The 15,758-nt window shown below is 36.4% G+C and overlaps 1 protein-coding gene across 1 annotated transcript; it reads left to right on the forward strand.

Moving 5' to 3' along the window:
• The first annotated feature begins 1,591 nt into the window (after positions 1–1,591).
• LOC123274102 lies at positions 1,592–2,918 on the forward strand. The gene is made up of 2 exons (XM_044741591.1): positions 1,592–1,849; positions 2,175–2,918. The coding sequence occupies exons 1-2, from the start codon at positions 1,592–1,594 to the stop codon at positions 2,916–2,918; spliced, it is 1,002 nt and encodes a 333-aa protein (XP_044597526.1).
• The last annotated feature ends 12,840 nt before the right edge of the window (positions 2,919–15,758 follow it).

Raw genomic sequence — 15,758 nt, forward strand, 5'->3', positions numbered from 1 at the left:
AAATTGTGGAAAAACAAACGCTCTGTTGTCTCTCATTATACATCCAAACGGTTTGAGATTTGACAATATCTATCTTTATTCAAAGTCTCTGAACCAACCGAAATACAAATTTCTGGCATCTTTGTTAAAACCTATTAAAGATATTGGATTTTATACATTCGATGAACATAAAGCGGTAGTGACACCTGATGATGTAAAGCCTAACTCATTGATGATATTTGATGATGTTGCATGTGAAAAACAAAATCACATCAAAGATTACTTCTGCATGGGTCGACACAAAGGTGTAGACAGTTTTTATCTTTGCCAAACTTATACACGTATACCAAAACATTTAATTCGAGACAATGTTAATTTTCTAGCATTATTTCGTCAAGATGAAATGAATTTAAAGCATGTATACGATGATCATGTAAATACAGATATGTCATACAATTTATTTAAAGATTTGTGTTCAGTTTGCTGGAATGATGGGAAGTATGGCTTTGTAGTCATTGATAAAGACAGTGAGTTGAATAGTAGAAGATATAGAAAAGGTTTTGACTGTTTTATCAGTATGAAGTGACCAACATCCAATTAATTGTAGTCATAAATGCTGTAAGTATCACTGCACCAACATGAAACCTGAAGAAATTACAGAGCGAAAAGATATTTTACGTCAAATATCTCAGGTTAGTGATGCTATTAGACAAAAGCATAAATTGTTGAAAATGGGAAAAGATACCGCCGAAAAAAATCTGGATGAACTATTTAAGCCCGTAGTAACACCACTGCAAAGCCTAATTGAATCATCAAAGAAAAAATTTAAGCAAGAAGAAACTGAAAATAAAATCAAAGAAGAAAATAAACTTGCATTGGTTGAAAAAACACAAAATGATGAAATAACTAAGTATGATAGTTTAATAACAGATGTTGACACAGCTAACAGTAAAATTGATGAAATGCAAATATCTCCTGTAAATACAAGTACTCCAACTAAACCGAATTTATTGACCAAATACTTGAATAACTTAAATAAAAAGCATCGTACAATTGATTTAAGATATGGTGTGCGTAAAAAAAACCATGAATTATATATAGGTGATTCAGCTGTAAAATTTATTGGTAATACTATTCATATAAAGGATAAAACTTATCCAACAACTGAAGGTTTATTGGAGTTAGTATTCCAAAAATCACCACAAGATTCACTGATCACTCAAGATGATTTAAAAAAATATTTTGAAATTATGGAGTTTACAAATATGCACAAAAAAATTATAAACCAGATAATGGTATTTATCGAGATTATTCTCAAAAGTATGAGAAATATATTGCTGATTATCTTGCTAAATATACTGGTGAAGGATTACCAAAATTTATGATAGCAAAAAAACGAAAGGCACACATGGATTATGTTTACTGGGGTGATCCAAATGAATTGGTTGACAGATTACATTTGCTTATGGCATCTCAAGCTGCTGGTAATTCAAGCCACACCAATGAAATTATTTCAATTATTGAAGAGTTGAGGGAGGCTGGAGTTATACATTAGCAACAGTTTATAAAATATTTTTTCATTCACTGGTTAACATTCAAAGTAAACAGAACAATGAGCATTGATATATTTGGACGATCGTTGAAAAATGGTGATGGAGTCAGCGGACCACCAGGACCACGTGGACAAGGTTTCAAAATAACTACTGATGGACAATATGATATAGAGAGTAGGAGACTGTGTAATGTTGATAATCCTATAAGTGTTAATGATGCAGCAACTGTACAATTTGTAAAAAAAGAACTGTCTGTAATGTATAACAGTTTCATGACAGAACAATCAGAAGTCATTTCACATTTGCACTCCCAAGTGGTAATGTTAGAGACTTCATTTAATTTATTAAAAAAAGAAAATGAAGAATTAAAAGTGATAATAAAACGACAGAAACATAAAAAAGAATTAATTACTGAGAATACTCAACGAATAAAGAAACTGGAAGCTATAATCAATGGAGGAGAAAAAATCAGTAATAGCACATGAATTTCATATGCCAACTCGAAGAAATTAACCACATCGTCATTTTGATATTCGTGGAATTGATGAAACTTGGCAAGCTGACTTAGTGGAGATGATCCCATATGCGAGTGTGAATAAAGGATATAAGTATTTACTAACAATTATAGATACATTTTCAAAGTTTGCGTGGACAGTTCCAATCAAAAGGAAGACAGGTGTTGAAGTCACCAGTGCTATGAAGTCTGTGCTTGAGCAGGGAAGAGTTCCCAAAAATTTACATGTTGATCAGGGTAAAGAGTTTTACAATACAGAATTTAAAAAGCTCATGAAACGTCACGACATCAATTTATATTCAACATATTCAAACATGAAAGCGAGTATAGTTGAGAGATTCAATCGAACCTTAAAAACTAAAATGTGGCGAGAATTCTCAGCTCGTGGAAGTTACAAATGGATTGATATGCTTGCTGAGTTGGTAAATATTTACTATAATACTAAACATCGCACAATAAAAATGAAACCTATTGATGTAACTAAGACTCAGGAATGGTCATTGCTGGAAAATATTTATATACCAATGAAATCTCAATCATCAAAGAGGAAAAAAAATAGATTTAAAGTTGGAGATGTAGTCCGCATAAGCAAGTACAAGCATGTATTTGAGAAAGGTTATACACCAAACTGGACAACTGAACTATTCACAGTTACAAAAGTGCGAAACACAGATCCGGTTACGTATGAGCTGGAAGACTGGATTGGTATACCAATTAAAGGTGGATTTTACAACGAAGAACTCAGCAAAGCCAAGTACTCAGATATTTTCCTCGTTGAGAAAGTTTTAAAAAAACGTGGAAATAAATTGTATCTGAAATGGTTGGGCTTTGATAGTAAACACAATAGCTGGATTGATGAAACTGATATGTAAATAAATTATAGATGGAAGGTCTAATACATTGAATTAAAATAAAAAAATTTTAAAACATCAATTTTTATACTTTATTAATAAACCTTGAATTAGATTTACAATTATTTACATTAATTTTCTTTTTTTAAATTTTATTATCTTAATTTTATCTTGAGGATTTTCTATCTTTATTAATTCATTAACAGATACATTAAATCCCCATGGTAAAGTGTCAGTACTATTTTTTAATAACTGACGTTTATCGTCTGCCCAGCTTAAAGTTAATTTTTTCTGAATTGCAGTACATACTTCATGATTTTTATTTTTAATTAAATATTGCTCATGTAATAAATTAACGTGGTTATTCAGACATTCTTTGAAATCATTGAATGTAATGGTTTTCAAAGTTGAACCTTTGACGCCTTTTGCTGCTTTTTTAATTTTATCTTTTTCTTCAGCAGGATTAAATATTTCGAAAGCATACAGTTTAGCTCTGAGACCCACAAATTCGGACATAATTTTTCCATTATTTTCATCCTTCATAAGCCCCAGAACTTTTTTATTAACCAACGGCATTTGATAAATATTATCAACAGGGTAGTCAGAGGTATCGAACTTTGATAGATCACGCTTAATGTCTTCATAAATGTCTGGTACAGTAAAATGGTAGATTAAGCTATCAGTGTCTGTATACATTAATTTGGAGGTATATCGATAATTGTTTTTAACATAATTATAGTGAAAGTCATAAATAAATATTTTCGATAAATCTAATATAGAAAATCCAACATGGATTGGCTTATTAAAATAGACTTTAGCTTTTGTTAGTTCAATTATAACTATGTCTTCACCAAAAATAGTAAGACTATGAAAATTAGGTTTAGAAATTAAAGCTTTAGCACCATACCTTCCCTCCCATTTAGTAATTAAATGCACGTCTTAATGTTTTCTTACATTTTCCATAGTCTTACCAAATACACTGTTATTCATGAGTTTAAATAAATTTTTTTCGAAATCATTCTTGGCATTTTGTCTACACTGTGTGTTTTTATCAATATATGGCTTTAGCCATGGAGATTGTTTGAATTTCAATATTCTATGAATTTTAGTTAACTTTAGACCTAAACTTAAACATTGTTTTAAATTCTTATAATGAATTACATAATTTTTTTTTGAATAAAGAGTTGTAGTTAATTTGCTTAGTTTACTTCCTGGTGGTACAAAGTGTTCAGGACATAGAGGCAAATCTTTGTGTAAATTATGTAACTCTTCTGGGTAATCTAGATCTACTTCTAGTATGTAACCAATACTTTCATCAACATCATTCAAGTACTGATCTACACACCGATTTACCTCTACCCATTCGAATGAACTTTTTGGTAATGACATACTCATGGCTGCACCATACAAATTGTTTACGTCATAGTACATGAGATAGGATTCATCTTTGCTCTGATCAAATTTTTCTCTCATATAACGATTATTTGCCACAGCATACCGATTAACACACATTGAAACCCCACCACGAATGCCCTTTTCAATAAAAAGTAACATTTCGGGATCAGTCAACAGCTCAAGTTCTACACCAGTATAATGAAGCATAGCTTCAAGTGCAAGACCGGGAAGGGTGTAAAAGTGGCATGGATCTAAACTATACGTTTTCAAACAACTTGATCTGAAATTTTCAAAAATATCAGCTAGAAGAAGTACATCAGTCTTAAGATATAGGTCTGAGTACTCTCCTAGGGTACCGATATTAAATTTATTCCAAACTAATTTTGCAAAATCATAATCTTCATCAGAAATGTAGTCATTAGATAACCTTGAATAAAATGAGTCTCTATCAGGCAGCTGTTTATCATCAAGTTTATCGATGCAATCAATATATTCATATGGGAATACACCTTTACGAGTGACTAATTTGAATTGTTCTGTATCGGGATAATGCGATTTTGTTATTTTTTTATTATCATCTTCAAGATAAGATGATAATTTTTCTAGGCTAGATGCCATAAATTTGAATGAATCTATAAAGCGTAAAGTAACTAAAGTTCCTAAAACTAATTTAGTAAAAGATATATATTTTTCTTTATTAATTGTTAGTAAAGTCATTCTACCTTTGAAAACTGTAGCTAAATGTTTAATTAAAAAATGAGAGTCATAACCAGATAAATTGTGAAAAACAACTGGAATTATTTGAGGTTTCTGATAATTTAAATTACAGGCTGTATGAGCAGGGCCGCGATAATTGCCTGTAAAGTGATTATGATCATAACATTTATCTTGATCAGAAATGAAAAATTTTTCGCAAATATGACAAATAGTTGCCTGATCATGACTATTCTGTTCCTCTTTAGTTAGTTGTTTCATTGGTATTGGATTGCGTAAATAGTGATCAAATTCAGAAGCTAAAAACTGTAATTTTTTTACAAACCACTCAATGCAAGACGGTGAGCGATTAATTTCAAATTTGGAAAGTTTATCATTGTAAGTGCAATGGCAATAAAATGCTATACTGTGTGGTACATGTTTCTGAGTTTTGTCTTTATCATCTCCTTGGGGTTCAAGCATGCATTCTAAATCTGCATACACGACAAATGGTACAGTATCTTTGTAGTGAAACTTATTGAATTTTAAAATTTTATTATTTTCATTTGGAAGTTCCATACAAACCTTATTTATTTTAAAACAATCAAGTTTGTGTTGATTAAACGAATTTTTTTTTTTATAATGATTAAGACATCGATCACAAAAAAATAACTTTGAATGACCTTTGGATAATTGACTTTTAACCAATCTTGATAAATTTTTTATCAGAGCAAAGTGAAATCTGGGTTTATAATTTTTCATATCATTATCGTAAGTATTCATATTTTTCTCTATTATCAGTAGATGAATAACTTTTTTAGAGTAAAAATGTTTACTTAAATATACAGGAATTATTTTACTTTTTTCTGAATTTTTTTGTGTAAATTCTGACTCTATGCCATAAACATTAATAGATAAATTATTTAATTTTTCAAATTTAGGGATATCTCTTAGAGTTACAGGAAATTTAATACATTCGTAATTGAGTAACGAACTAAAATGTGGATATGAAGTTGTCCTTTCAGGATGCCCAGTTTGAGGTTCGTATAATGCAGCCACAATACACCAGAGAAAGCAATAATCATCGAAGTTCTCAATGTTAAGGACCGCTCTTTTGTGTTGAATATCTTTAGGCAGTTGCACATACGTTGATTCACCAGCCTGTAGAGGTAAAAATGTTGACATAGTTACAACCAAGTTGTTAATTTCCACCAAACTCCATCCTGACTCTTTTTGATTGAATTCTTCAACTTTCTTCAATAATTTATGGTACACATTGTCCATGTACCATTCATCTAATCGTGTAGCTTGTATTATCTCACGGCTTTTCGTGTTAAAAGACTTTTTTTCTTCGACTGTATCACCATTTTTTGAATTTCTGAATATACAGAACAATTCTACATTAACTTTGAGGTTTCCAGCATTTCTCATCATACTTCCAATTTTTTCAATAACTAAATCTTTTGAGTCATTTAAAAATTCTCTTAAATCAGTATGGGCACGATTTACAACACAACCAGTTTTAATATTATTTGAAAAAGCATTCTCGAGGTCTTGCCACTTGATCAGGTTATTTCTTGCACTTAGATCACCACCAACAACTTGACCACTTAACCTGGTAAATTGATGAGCATACCAACACAAAAGTACAATGTTTGCTTGAATACTTCTTTTGACTTGAACACTTGTTTGCTGATCCATTCAAAATAGTATTAAAATATTCAATTGTTTCAGAGCAAACATTGTAACATCTTTGACAATACTCTTCACTCATTGTCTTTTCTCTCAAATCATTAAATGATTGAGCTATTGACTTGACTAAGTTTTGGAGAGATTTGATGAGATCACAAGACTGATTCATTTTATTGAACTATTTGACACTTTAAAATTTATAAGTAGCTATAAATTGTTTTGCAATAACAATCTTTATAGTTAAAATAAAATATTTTTATTAATGTAATGCACTTTTCCACCTTGGCAGAAAAACAATGATTTTTTTTCACTGAAGTGATTGTAGGACACGAGTCAAGTCAATGATTGAACAAACCTTCACAGTCCGGCTTTATTATATAGTGGTTAAAATGACTCATGAAAAGCTTATAATCAAAAAAAAATTTATAACCATAATTTCAATTGTATAAATATTTATAGAAACCTAAAACCAGTGCGTAGTTATTAAAATTTTTTTAAGCTGACGTACTATTTAAGGAATAATTAGGGGTAGTATTTCAACGATTTATATATCATGTATCTGAAAATGTGCAATAACACAAAAGATATTAATTTAGTATAGCTCATAAACAACAGGAAGTCATGAAATTGAATCCTTTAAAATTAATAAATATTACTAATTTATTATAATAAATTTAGTATGTTCCATAAATAACAGGGAGTTATGAAATTGAATCCTTCAAAATTAATAAATATTACTAATTTATTATTTTTTCTTTGAAATCTTGAATTTTATACTGCGTAAAATAATAAATTAGACTGTTGATGAATTCTTCCTTGTTGATCTCAAACTCCTTATTGCTTAAAATGATACTGAAATTCTTTTGAATTTTATACTACGCAAAATAATAATTGCAAAGATTATTAATAAACTTTTTCTCCCAGCAATCTCAAATTTCTTACTGCGTATAGAAATAATTCTGAGAAATGTTGATGAATTTTTTCATTTATTGAGAGGGGATCATCCTATAAAGACAGACGATTTGAGCAGAACTGTATAAGTTGAACATTCAGAGTTGCATTGTGTGGTAGAAATAATTATATCAGTACGTATATTATTTAGTTGAACAAATTTCTCTAGTTGGAAAAAATATTGAAAATTTGTTGATTCTAGTACGCTATGGATTACTCATAAGTCAACGTTGTTGGTCGTTGTGAAGATTTTTTGCCATCCAAAAAATTGAGTGAGTTAGAAATTAATAATATTTACGCAATCAGTGATGTCAAGTCTGTTAAAGCAAAATATGGAAACACTATCATTGTATCAATTGACAATGAGTTCTCTGTATTTTTACCTAGCAGAGTTGCAAAAATTTTGCTTGATGATCCAAAACTCCTCGAAGACATGATCAAAAATGCAAAAGAAAATCACCTGGGACTGAATTATCTTGGTGGAAAATATAATCAATTTGAATTTGTGGGAATTTAAATAAAATTTTGATGTTCACTTTCATTGTTTCAAATTTTATTAATGTAAAACTTCCGTTTACTCATGAAAAAATATAAAAAACAAAACATTTGTATCTATATAATTATAACAATAATAAACTTTTTCTATATGAATAAATACCTTTTGTTCATTCTTTTATTTAATTAATTATTACTATTATTAGTATAATTTTTTTCGCATAAGTTATAATTAATTTACAATATAAATAAGTTTAGAATATGCTATTGATACTGATATATACTCTTACGCTATGTTAGAAGCTAGCATTATATTCAAAGGTTGAAATATATTGATAATCGAATGTTACACTTCCGTATATAAAGGTATACATTTTAACATGCATCAGAACGAAACTTAGATGACCGGAAATATAAGTCTAACTCCTTTTTTTTTTTTAAATAATAACATTACTCTTGTAAATATTTGACATCAACAATAATGTTTGCTCTTTTAATTGTATGAAATCATGCATTTTTTTTGCGTGACAAGTATGTATGATAAAATTATTCTCTAGAAACTGTATAAAAGAAAACAAACGGTTCGAGTTGTATTCAACTTTTTTTTATTCATAATCATAATACATCAATTTATTTAAAAACGCTAATAAACTGCTGTGACAAAAGTTAAATAAAATATAAATAATTCTCTATAAACCAAACTTTTAAACGCTGAACATTTTCCAATGCACAGTGACAATCATCGTATATGATATCACTATGTTCAAGTTCTGGATGTTGGATAAAATGAGTAATTTTCGGTAAGCTTCTGAGTGATGGACATCCTAATGATTCAAGATTAATGACTTGTTTAGTTGAACTACAAATACTCTGAATCCATTTTTGTTTTTCGTGGCCTTTGACGTAAATGTATTTGTAATCTCTCACAATGAAATTGAGAACTTCTTCAAGACAATTATAAGGTATGACTTCTTTATCCCATGGTATACCATGATGCTTGCGTATCAACCATAAGTTCATATGTTTATAGTTATTAGGTAGCCCGCTCCAATTACAAGGTGGCTTGAATATTTTAACAGACAGTACATTTGAATGATCTAATATTTTACTTACACTAATTGCTGCAAGCTCTTTCACCACAAAACAATTGTTAGGCCTTTTGAAGCCTTGAACATCAACAATAATTTCTCCAGCCATTTATCACAAAAATATAGATGGATTTTAGTCAGTCACAGAAACAATACTGAATATTTTTTTTTAAAAACCAGTCTTTTATATTATTCTTCTGCAAAGTGTTACGGAGGAAATTGCTTAAATAAATTACTTTGAGATTTTTTGTATGATTCAAAATTTTAATTAATGATTTCATGATTTTTCAGATGTTTACTTCATCTACTCTTCGAGTTTTTGAAACTTTTCAGTTAATTCTGATAGTTTTTTTATTAAATTTTGTTCATCAGCACAATTTGAATATAATATTCCCATGCGTACACTATTAATAACTTCGAAGTTTTTTTCTCATGCAAGGACATCATTTATATATTTTTCAATATACTCAGAAGATTTGTTGTAAAAAACACTATCAATTAAATCATCAAAATCTTCGCAAAACTTTTCAAGTTTTTCAGCATTTTCATTTATTTCCAAGAGTTTTTTTGCCAAATTCTGTTTATCAGCACAATTTATGTATGATGTATCGGCAAAAAGACTTTTGAAAATTTTAGAGTTTTTCTCCAATGTAATTATCCAGTTAACAAATTTACCAATATCTTCAGGAGGAACATCACCAAAAAATCTTTCAATTAGATCATCAAAATCCTTACAGAAAGGGTGATTATTCCGTAAAAATGCAATTTCTTGCTCACACAAATTATCTATCTCCATGGTTTGAAAGTTGTACTTGAAGCTCTCAAAATACACTAACCAAATAAAGATTTATAAATTGAATAGTTGTGGCAAAGTTAGTCAAAAAATGGTGGAATCCCCTCCTTTTTCCCAAAAAAGTAAGGCGTAATTGCGACTGCAAAATAGCAATAAAGGGCTGAGGCGGAGTCGGCCAGAAATGGCGGACTTACGTCGGCCCGAAATGGCTGACTTACCCCCCCCCCCAACACCGACAGTCGACAAAAAATACCGGCAACGCATCGACCGACGGTAAATTACCGACCGTTGGTAAAGCAGATACCTACCGAAAATCGCAAATATCACTTAACACCTGTCGGTAAATAGTTCGGATCAGAACCCACAATCTGTTTTACCGAGGGGGTAAAGTCCCCCTGTTCATCTACTTGTGTGTGTGTGTGTGTGTTTTTTTGTTTTTTTTTTGGGGGGGGGGAATCCTTTTTACGGATTCTAGGCATAGCTGTTGGCCTGGATATGTGGCGACTCGACGCAGCGTCATACTAAAACTCGACGCTGACGCCCCTACCCACTAAACCCTAAACCCCTTTCTCTTCTATCCTCTGATCCCCCATGGTACCGCCGTAAGGCATTTCTTCGCGGGGGGAGGAATAAGCTGCCGCTCTTCCTTCTGGTGGCTAAGATGTTATTTCTTCCTTCTAGATTCGGTCTTTCGCTCTTTTCCTCTCAATGGATCGCAACTCGGTAAGCACTTTTGTAGCAAAAATGCTTGTGGCGTTCCAGGCAGCTTCTGACGACAACATTGCCTCTACTATTGACTCTGGTTGGGTTCTCTTCTTCAGAATCTTCTCTAACTCATTGCGCTGTTGGTTGAAACGTGGACACACAAAGAAGACATGCTCCGCATCTTCATTGACCCCTGGACAGGACGGGCACTCTGGGGTATCATCGTGCTTAAAGCGGTGGAGATACTTCCGGTAACATCCGTGTCCTGATAACATCTGCGTTAAATAATAGTTGATCTCACCGTGACTCCGGTTGAACCACACATCAACCCGAGGTATGAGACGGTACGTCCACCGACCCTTATCTGAAGCATTCCACTCTTGTTGCCATCTTGCGATGCTGTGTTGCCGTTCTTCGCTTCTAAGTTCTTCAGGGCTCAGTGTGGTTGACCTTTTTCGTTGATATAGGTTCCGTCTTTCCTCAGCTAGGACTCTGAGAGGCAGAGTACCGGAAATAACACACACTGCTTCCTCTGATATTGTGCGAAAAGCGCTAGCTACTCGTAGGGCACTCAGTCGATATACTGGTCCAACCTTTCTCAATGATTCTTGCGTTTTTAATGCGTCGGCCCAAATGGATATTCCGTAAGTGAGCACCGATGTGACTACTGATGACAGTAATAGCCTCCTGCTCTGCTTTGGGCCTCCGACGTTCGGCATCAGTCGTGCGAGACTGGCCCGCACTACTGACGCTTTGGCACTGACATGCTCCACTTGCTGCTTGAAGTTGAGTCGGGCATCAAGCATCACTCCCAAATATCGGATATAAGGTTGTGATGTGATTTCTTGTTCGCCGATTTTTAGCTTAATGGTCTCTACCACTTTTCTGCTGGTAATAAGCACTGCCTCAGTCTTGTGTTGCGCCAGTTGCAGGTTCACTGCGTCCATCCACCGGTTAACGCGCTCAAAAGTGAGATCGAACATATGGTTTATCTCGTCAAGGTGTTTGGCAACAATCACTACGGCTACGTCATCTGCATATGCTACGAGTTTGACGTTTCTTGGCAGAGTTAGTCTTAATAGACCGTCATACATAATATTCCACAGGAGCGGGCCTAGGACTGAACCTTGTGGTACACCTCCAGTAATATCATACTCCCTCGGACCGTTCTTCGTGTCATACTTCAAGACCCTATTTTCAAAGTAGCTTGTTACGATCTTAAGAAGGTATTCTGGTACATTCTTCTCTTGGAGGGCCTGCATGATGCATTCCCAATTGGCGGAGTTGAATGCGTTTCTGATGTCTAGGGTCGCCACCAGGCAATACTCTTTCGTTCCACCCTTCCATCTGGTTCCTGCGATTGCTTCCTTGGCCGTATCAACAACCAGTTTGATTGCGTCCAGGGTTGATCGTCCTTTCCGGAATCCATACTGATTGTCTGCCAGGAGTGGGTCGACTACTGCTTCAATTCTCTGGTGAATTATGCGTTCAAATATCTTACCCGCTGTATCTAGCATGCAAAGTGGGCGGTAAGATGACGGTTCATCCGGTGGTTTCTTCCCTTTAGGTAACAGTACCAATCGTTGCTGTTTCCACTTATGCGGGAAAGTCCCCTCCTTAAGGCATGAATTATAAACGTCTAGGAATAATGTTGGAGCTGCCTTTATGATGGTTTTCAAGGCTATATTAGGGATTCCGTCCAATCCCGGCGCTTTATTATTCCCTACACGGTTACAGGCCTCCAGCAGTTCTTCTTCAGTGACAGGTGGAGTGTCATCCAGTTCGCCTGGCGCCAACTGGTAATCGAAGTTGCGTTGCTGTGGGAATAGTGCAGTGACGATTTTCTGGAGAAGTTGAGGACACGTAGGTGATGGCATTTGTTGTTTTTTTAGGTGGGTCATAACCACCTTATAAGGCCTACCCCACACGTCTTTATCCACCTCGTTGATGAGCTCTTTCCAGCATTGTCTCTTACTATCCTTGATGGCTTTGTTCAATGATCGACGGGCTTTTTTGTATTCTGCGACCAGCTCCGCAGAGTTAGGTCGTCGATAGCCACGCTGGGATATTCTTCTTTTCTTTAGACACTCTTTCCGAAGAACACTGATGTGGTCGTTCCACCAGTGCACTGCCGGGCGTTGGCTTATGCTGTGTTTCCGGACCATACTGGCGTCACAGGCCTGGACAACTCTTTTCATCAGGTCCTTGGTCATTTCTTCTGCGGATCCAGTAGTAATCGGTTCACTATTAAGGGCTATTACCAATGTGCTTGTGTCAAAAGGCTTCACTTTCCATCCAATGGTATTGAATGACTTGATTGGTCTTCTTGTATTCCGGTCATGTGATATTTCCCAGAGAATTGCCTTGTGGTCACTGGCTGTGTAGATATCCATCACCTTCCAGTCGTATTTCCCACTGATGAGGCTGCTGCTGACGAAAGTGAGATCTACGATAGAGCTTGCTTCTCCTTTAGTATAGGTTGGCGTATCACCACTGTTGAGCTGGACTACATCTAGTGTAGAGAAAGCTTCTAGGAGTGCTTTTCCTCGCGCATTTGTCTGCTTGCTGCCCCAGTCTACTGCCCAGGAGTTGAAGTCACCGGCAATCGCGACCGGATAATGCTGCTTGGCGTCCTCGGTCAGTTTGTCCAAGAATTCAGTGAATTCAACAATGGATAGGCTAGGTGGTGCATAACAGCTGTAGAAACGGATGCCGTTAACTGTTGCTGCTACAAAGCCGGCATTATCATTGTTAACTACACTCTGGAAGGGATGCTTACCACAAGACCAGATGACAGCCTTGGTGGTGCTGTCAGATTCCCAAGGCTGGGTATTCAGGTATCTGTATGGCTCTGCTATCATTACTAAGTCTAACTCTAGTTCTCTTGCTGTTTGCATAAGCAGATCATGTGCAGCTTCGCAATGGTTTAGGTTTAGCTGCAATATCTTCATGTCTGTTTGTTTGTTATCTTCTGGAGTGCCTCTTTAAATACTGGGCACCTGGATGCGCCGGCATGATGAGCCGAGTTCTCCGCACTTTGATCCGCGCATAATACACATTTCGCTGGGGTTTTGCATTCAGCAATCTTGTGTCCCTCTTGTCCGCACCTAATACATAGCTTAGACCGATCCACATTGCTCTTGCACTGGGATCCAAGATGTCCAAAGTGCCAGCACTTGAAACATTGGATTGGTCTCCTCGTAGCTCTGATTCGGCAGTTGGCCCAGCCGATCCGGACTTTACCGCTTCCTGTCAATATCTTCCGCGCTGCAGCTGCTGGTAGTGTCACAACAGCTGTCTGAGTACCTCTGTAGGCCTTATGAATCTTAATTGTCCCTAGTGGTATCTCGCAGGTTTCTCCGATTTCCGTTTGCAAGGCAGCCTGAATATCCTCCTTGGTTGTGGTACCGTCAAGATCTCGGATTTCGACGTCTTCCTGTGGCCCTTTGCAGATTACCTTCGCGTCTTCTTGGAGGATGTCCGCGATGGTCTTCTGTAAGGCTTGGCCTCGGTCAGCGCTCTTCCTCGAAAGCGTAATCAGCAAGCTCCCGGTCCTAGTTCTTTGGATCTTATCCACTGTAGTACGGACCTGTTCGTCAGGGACGTCCTGCTTTATTCGCTTCAGAATTTCAGCATACTTTGCCGTCTCTGCGGGGCGGATGATCAGTGCGTCCGGCCTGATCCGTTTGCGCGGTTCTTTCCGATTAGGCTCTGGCCTGGACTCCTTCGGCGGTTGCTTCTGGAGCTTTTCTACTGCTTGCTCTCTCTTGGACTTCCTTGACTGGACTTTTGCCACTCATTCACCTCTTTTTTTCGCCGTTCTGTGTTACCGCGTTTTTCGGGGGACTTGGTTTAAGGTCCTTCTTCTTCTTAGTACGGCTGGTCATTGAGTCTGGGGAATTTCGTTCTTTCCTTTTCCCGGGCCTGATATCAGTTCCAGTTTCCTCTCCGTCTTCGACAACTGACTCGACGTCACCCTCGCCACCTGTGTCCATCTCCTCGACAAACGTGTCGGCTTTTGCTGGTGAAACCGCTGTCACACTCGTCTTCATCACGATATTACCGTGTTGTTGTTGGATCTCCTGCCATTCTTGGTCCAGTTTTTTGAACCTTCTCAGGGCACTGCAGATGTTCGTCGACTTCGACTTGATCTCCTTGTGGACATTTTGCTTGGTTTGGAGAAAGTCCTGCAGTCCACTGACTAGCTTCTCCAGATGTGCCAGCGCATCTGTCCTCTTCATCTTTGCACTAAGTAGCAGTGCGTCTTGCTGGGCATGAGGCCCGTTTTCACTCTTGTTTGTTTCCTGTGCATTACTCATACTTTTTAATTTACCAGCGCATCGTACGGAGTGGAGCGGGTTGCCATAACTAGGAACGGGTGTACCCTCGGAGATAGTACTCCTACCCCAGTTCCCTGAGGCCTAGCCGACACTTAGCCAGTCCCGGAATACACGGACGGACTAGACTCGCTCGGAGCGGTGAAGATTCCGATCTCTAACACTCACTGCGTACTTCCTGATCAAGGCCCGAAGTGGCTGGCTCCTGATCCACTGCTGCAACTTACACCTCGGTAGAGCAAGCTCACATCAGCCGTGGCCTGCATCGTCGGAAACTACGATACAGGTTCCGGTCACTCCCAGTGGGTCACAGCAGAGAACGATCGTCTTGTTAGGTCAGTTAGTGCGACCAACTCATTAAAGTGGAGTTTTGTCCACGGGAGCGTATTTTGTTTGGTTATTTTGCTTGGCTCCTACCCGCTGTACCTCATAAACTAAGAGATTAAGTGTCATCCAAGGACAGCGAGCGTTCTCCCATCCGCTCGAGGAGACGCGCCCGGTAAGATGACGGTTCTTCTGGTGGTTTCTTCCCTTTAGGTAACAGTACCAATCGTTGCTGTTTCCACTTACGAGGAAAAGTCCCCTCCTTGAGGCATGCATTATAAGCGTCTAGGAATAATGTTGGAGCTGCCTTTATGATGGTTTTCAAGGCTAAATTAGGGATTCCGTCCAATCCCGGCGCTTTATTTTTCCCTACACGGTTACAAGCCTC

The sequence above is a fragment of the Cotesia glomerata genome, unplaced genomic scaffold (genome assembly GCF_020080835.1).
Source record: "Cotesia glomerata isolate CgM1 unplaced genomic scaffold, MPM_Cglom_v2.3 scaffold_22, whole genome shotgun sequence".
Taxonomy (NCBI): domain Eukaryota; kingdom Metazoa; phylum Arthropoda; class Insecta; order Hymenoptera; family Braconidae; genus Cotesia; species Cotesia glomerata.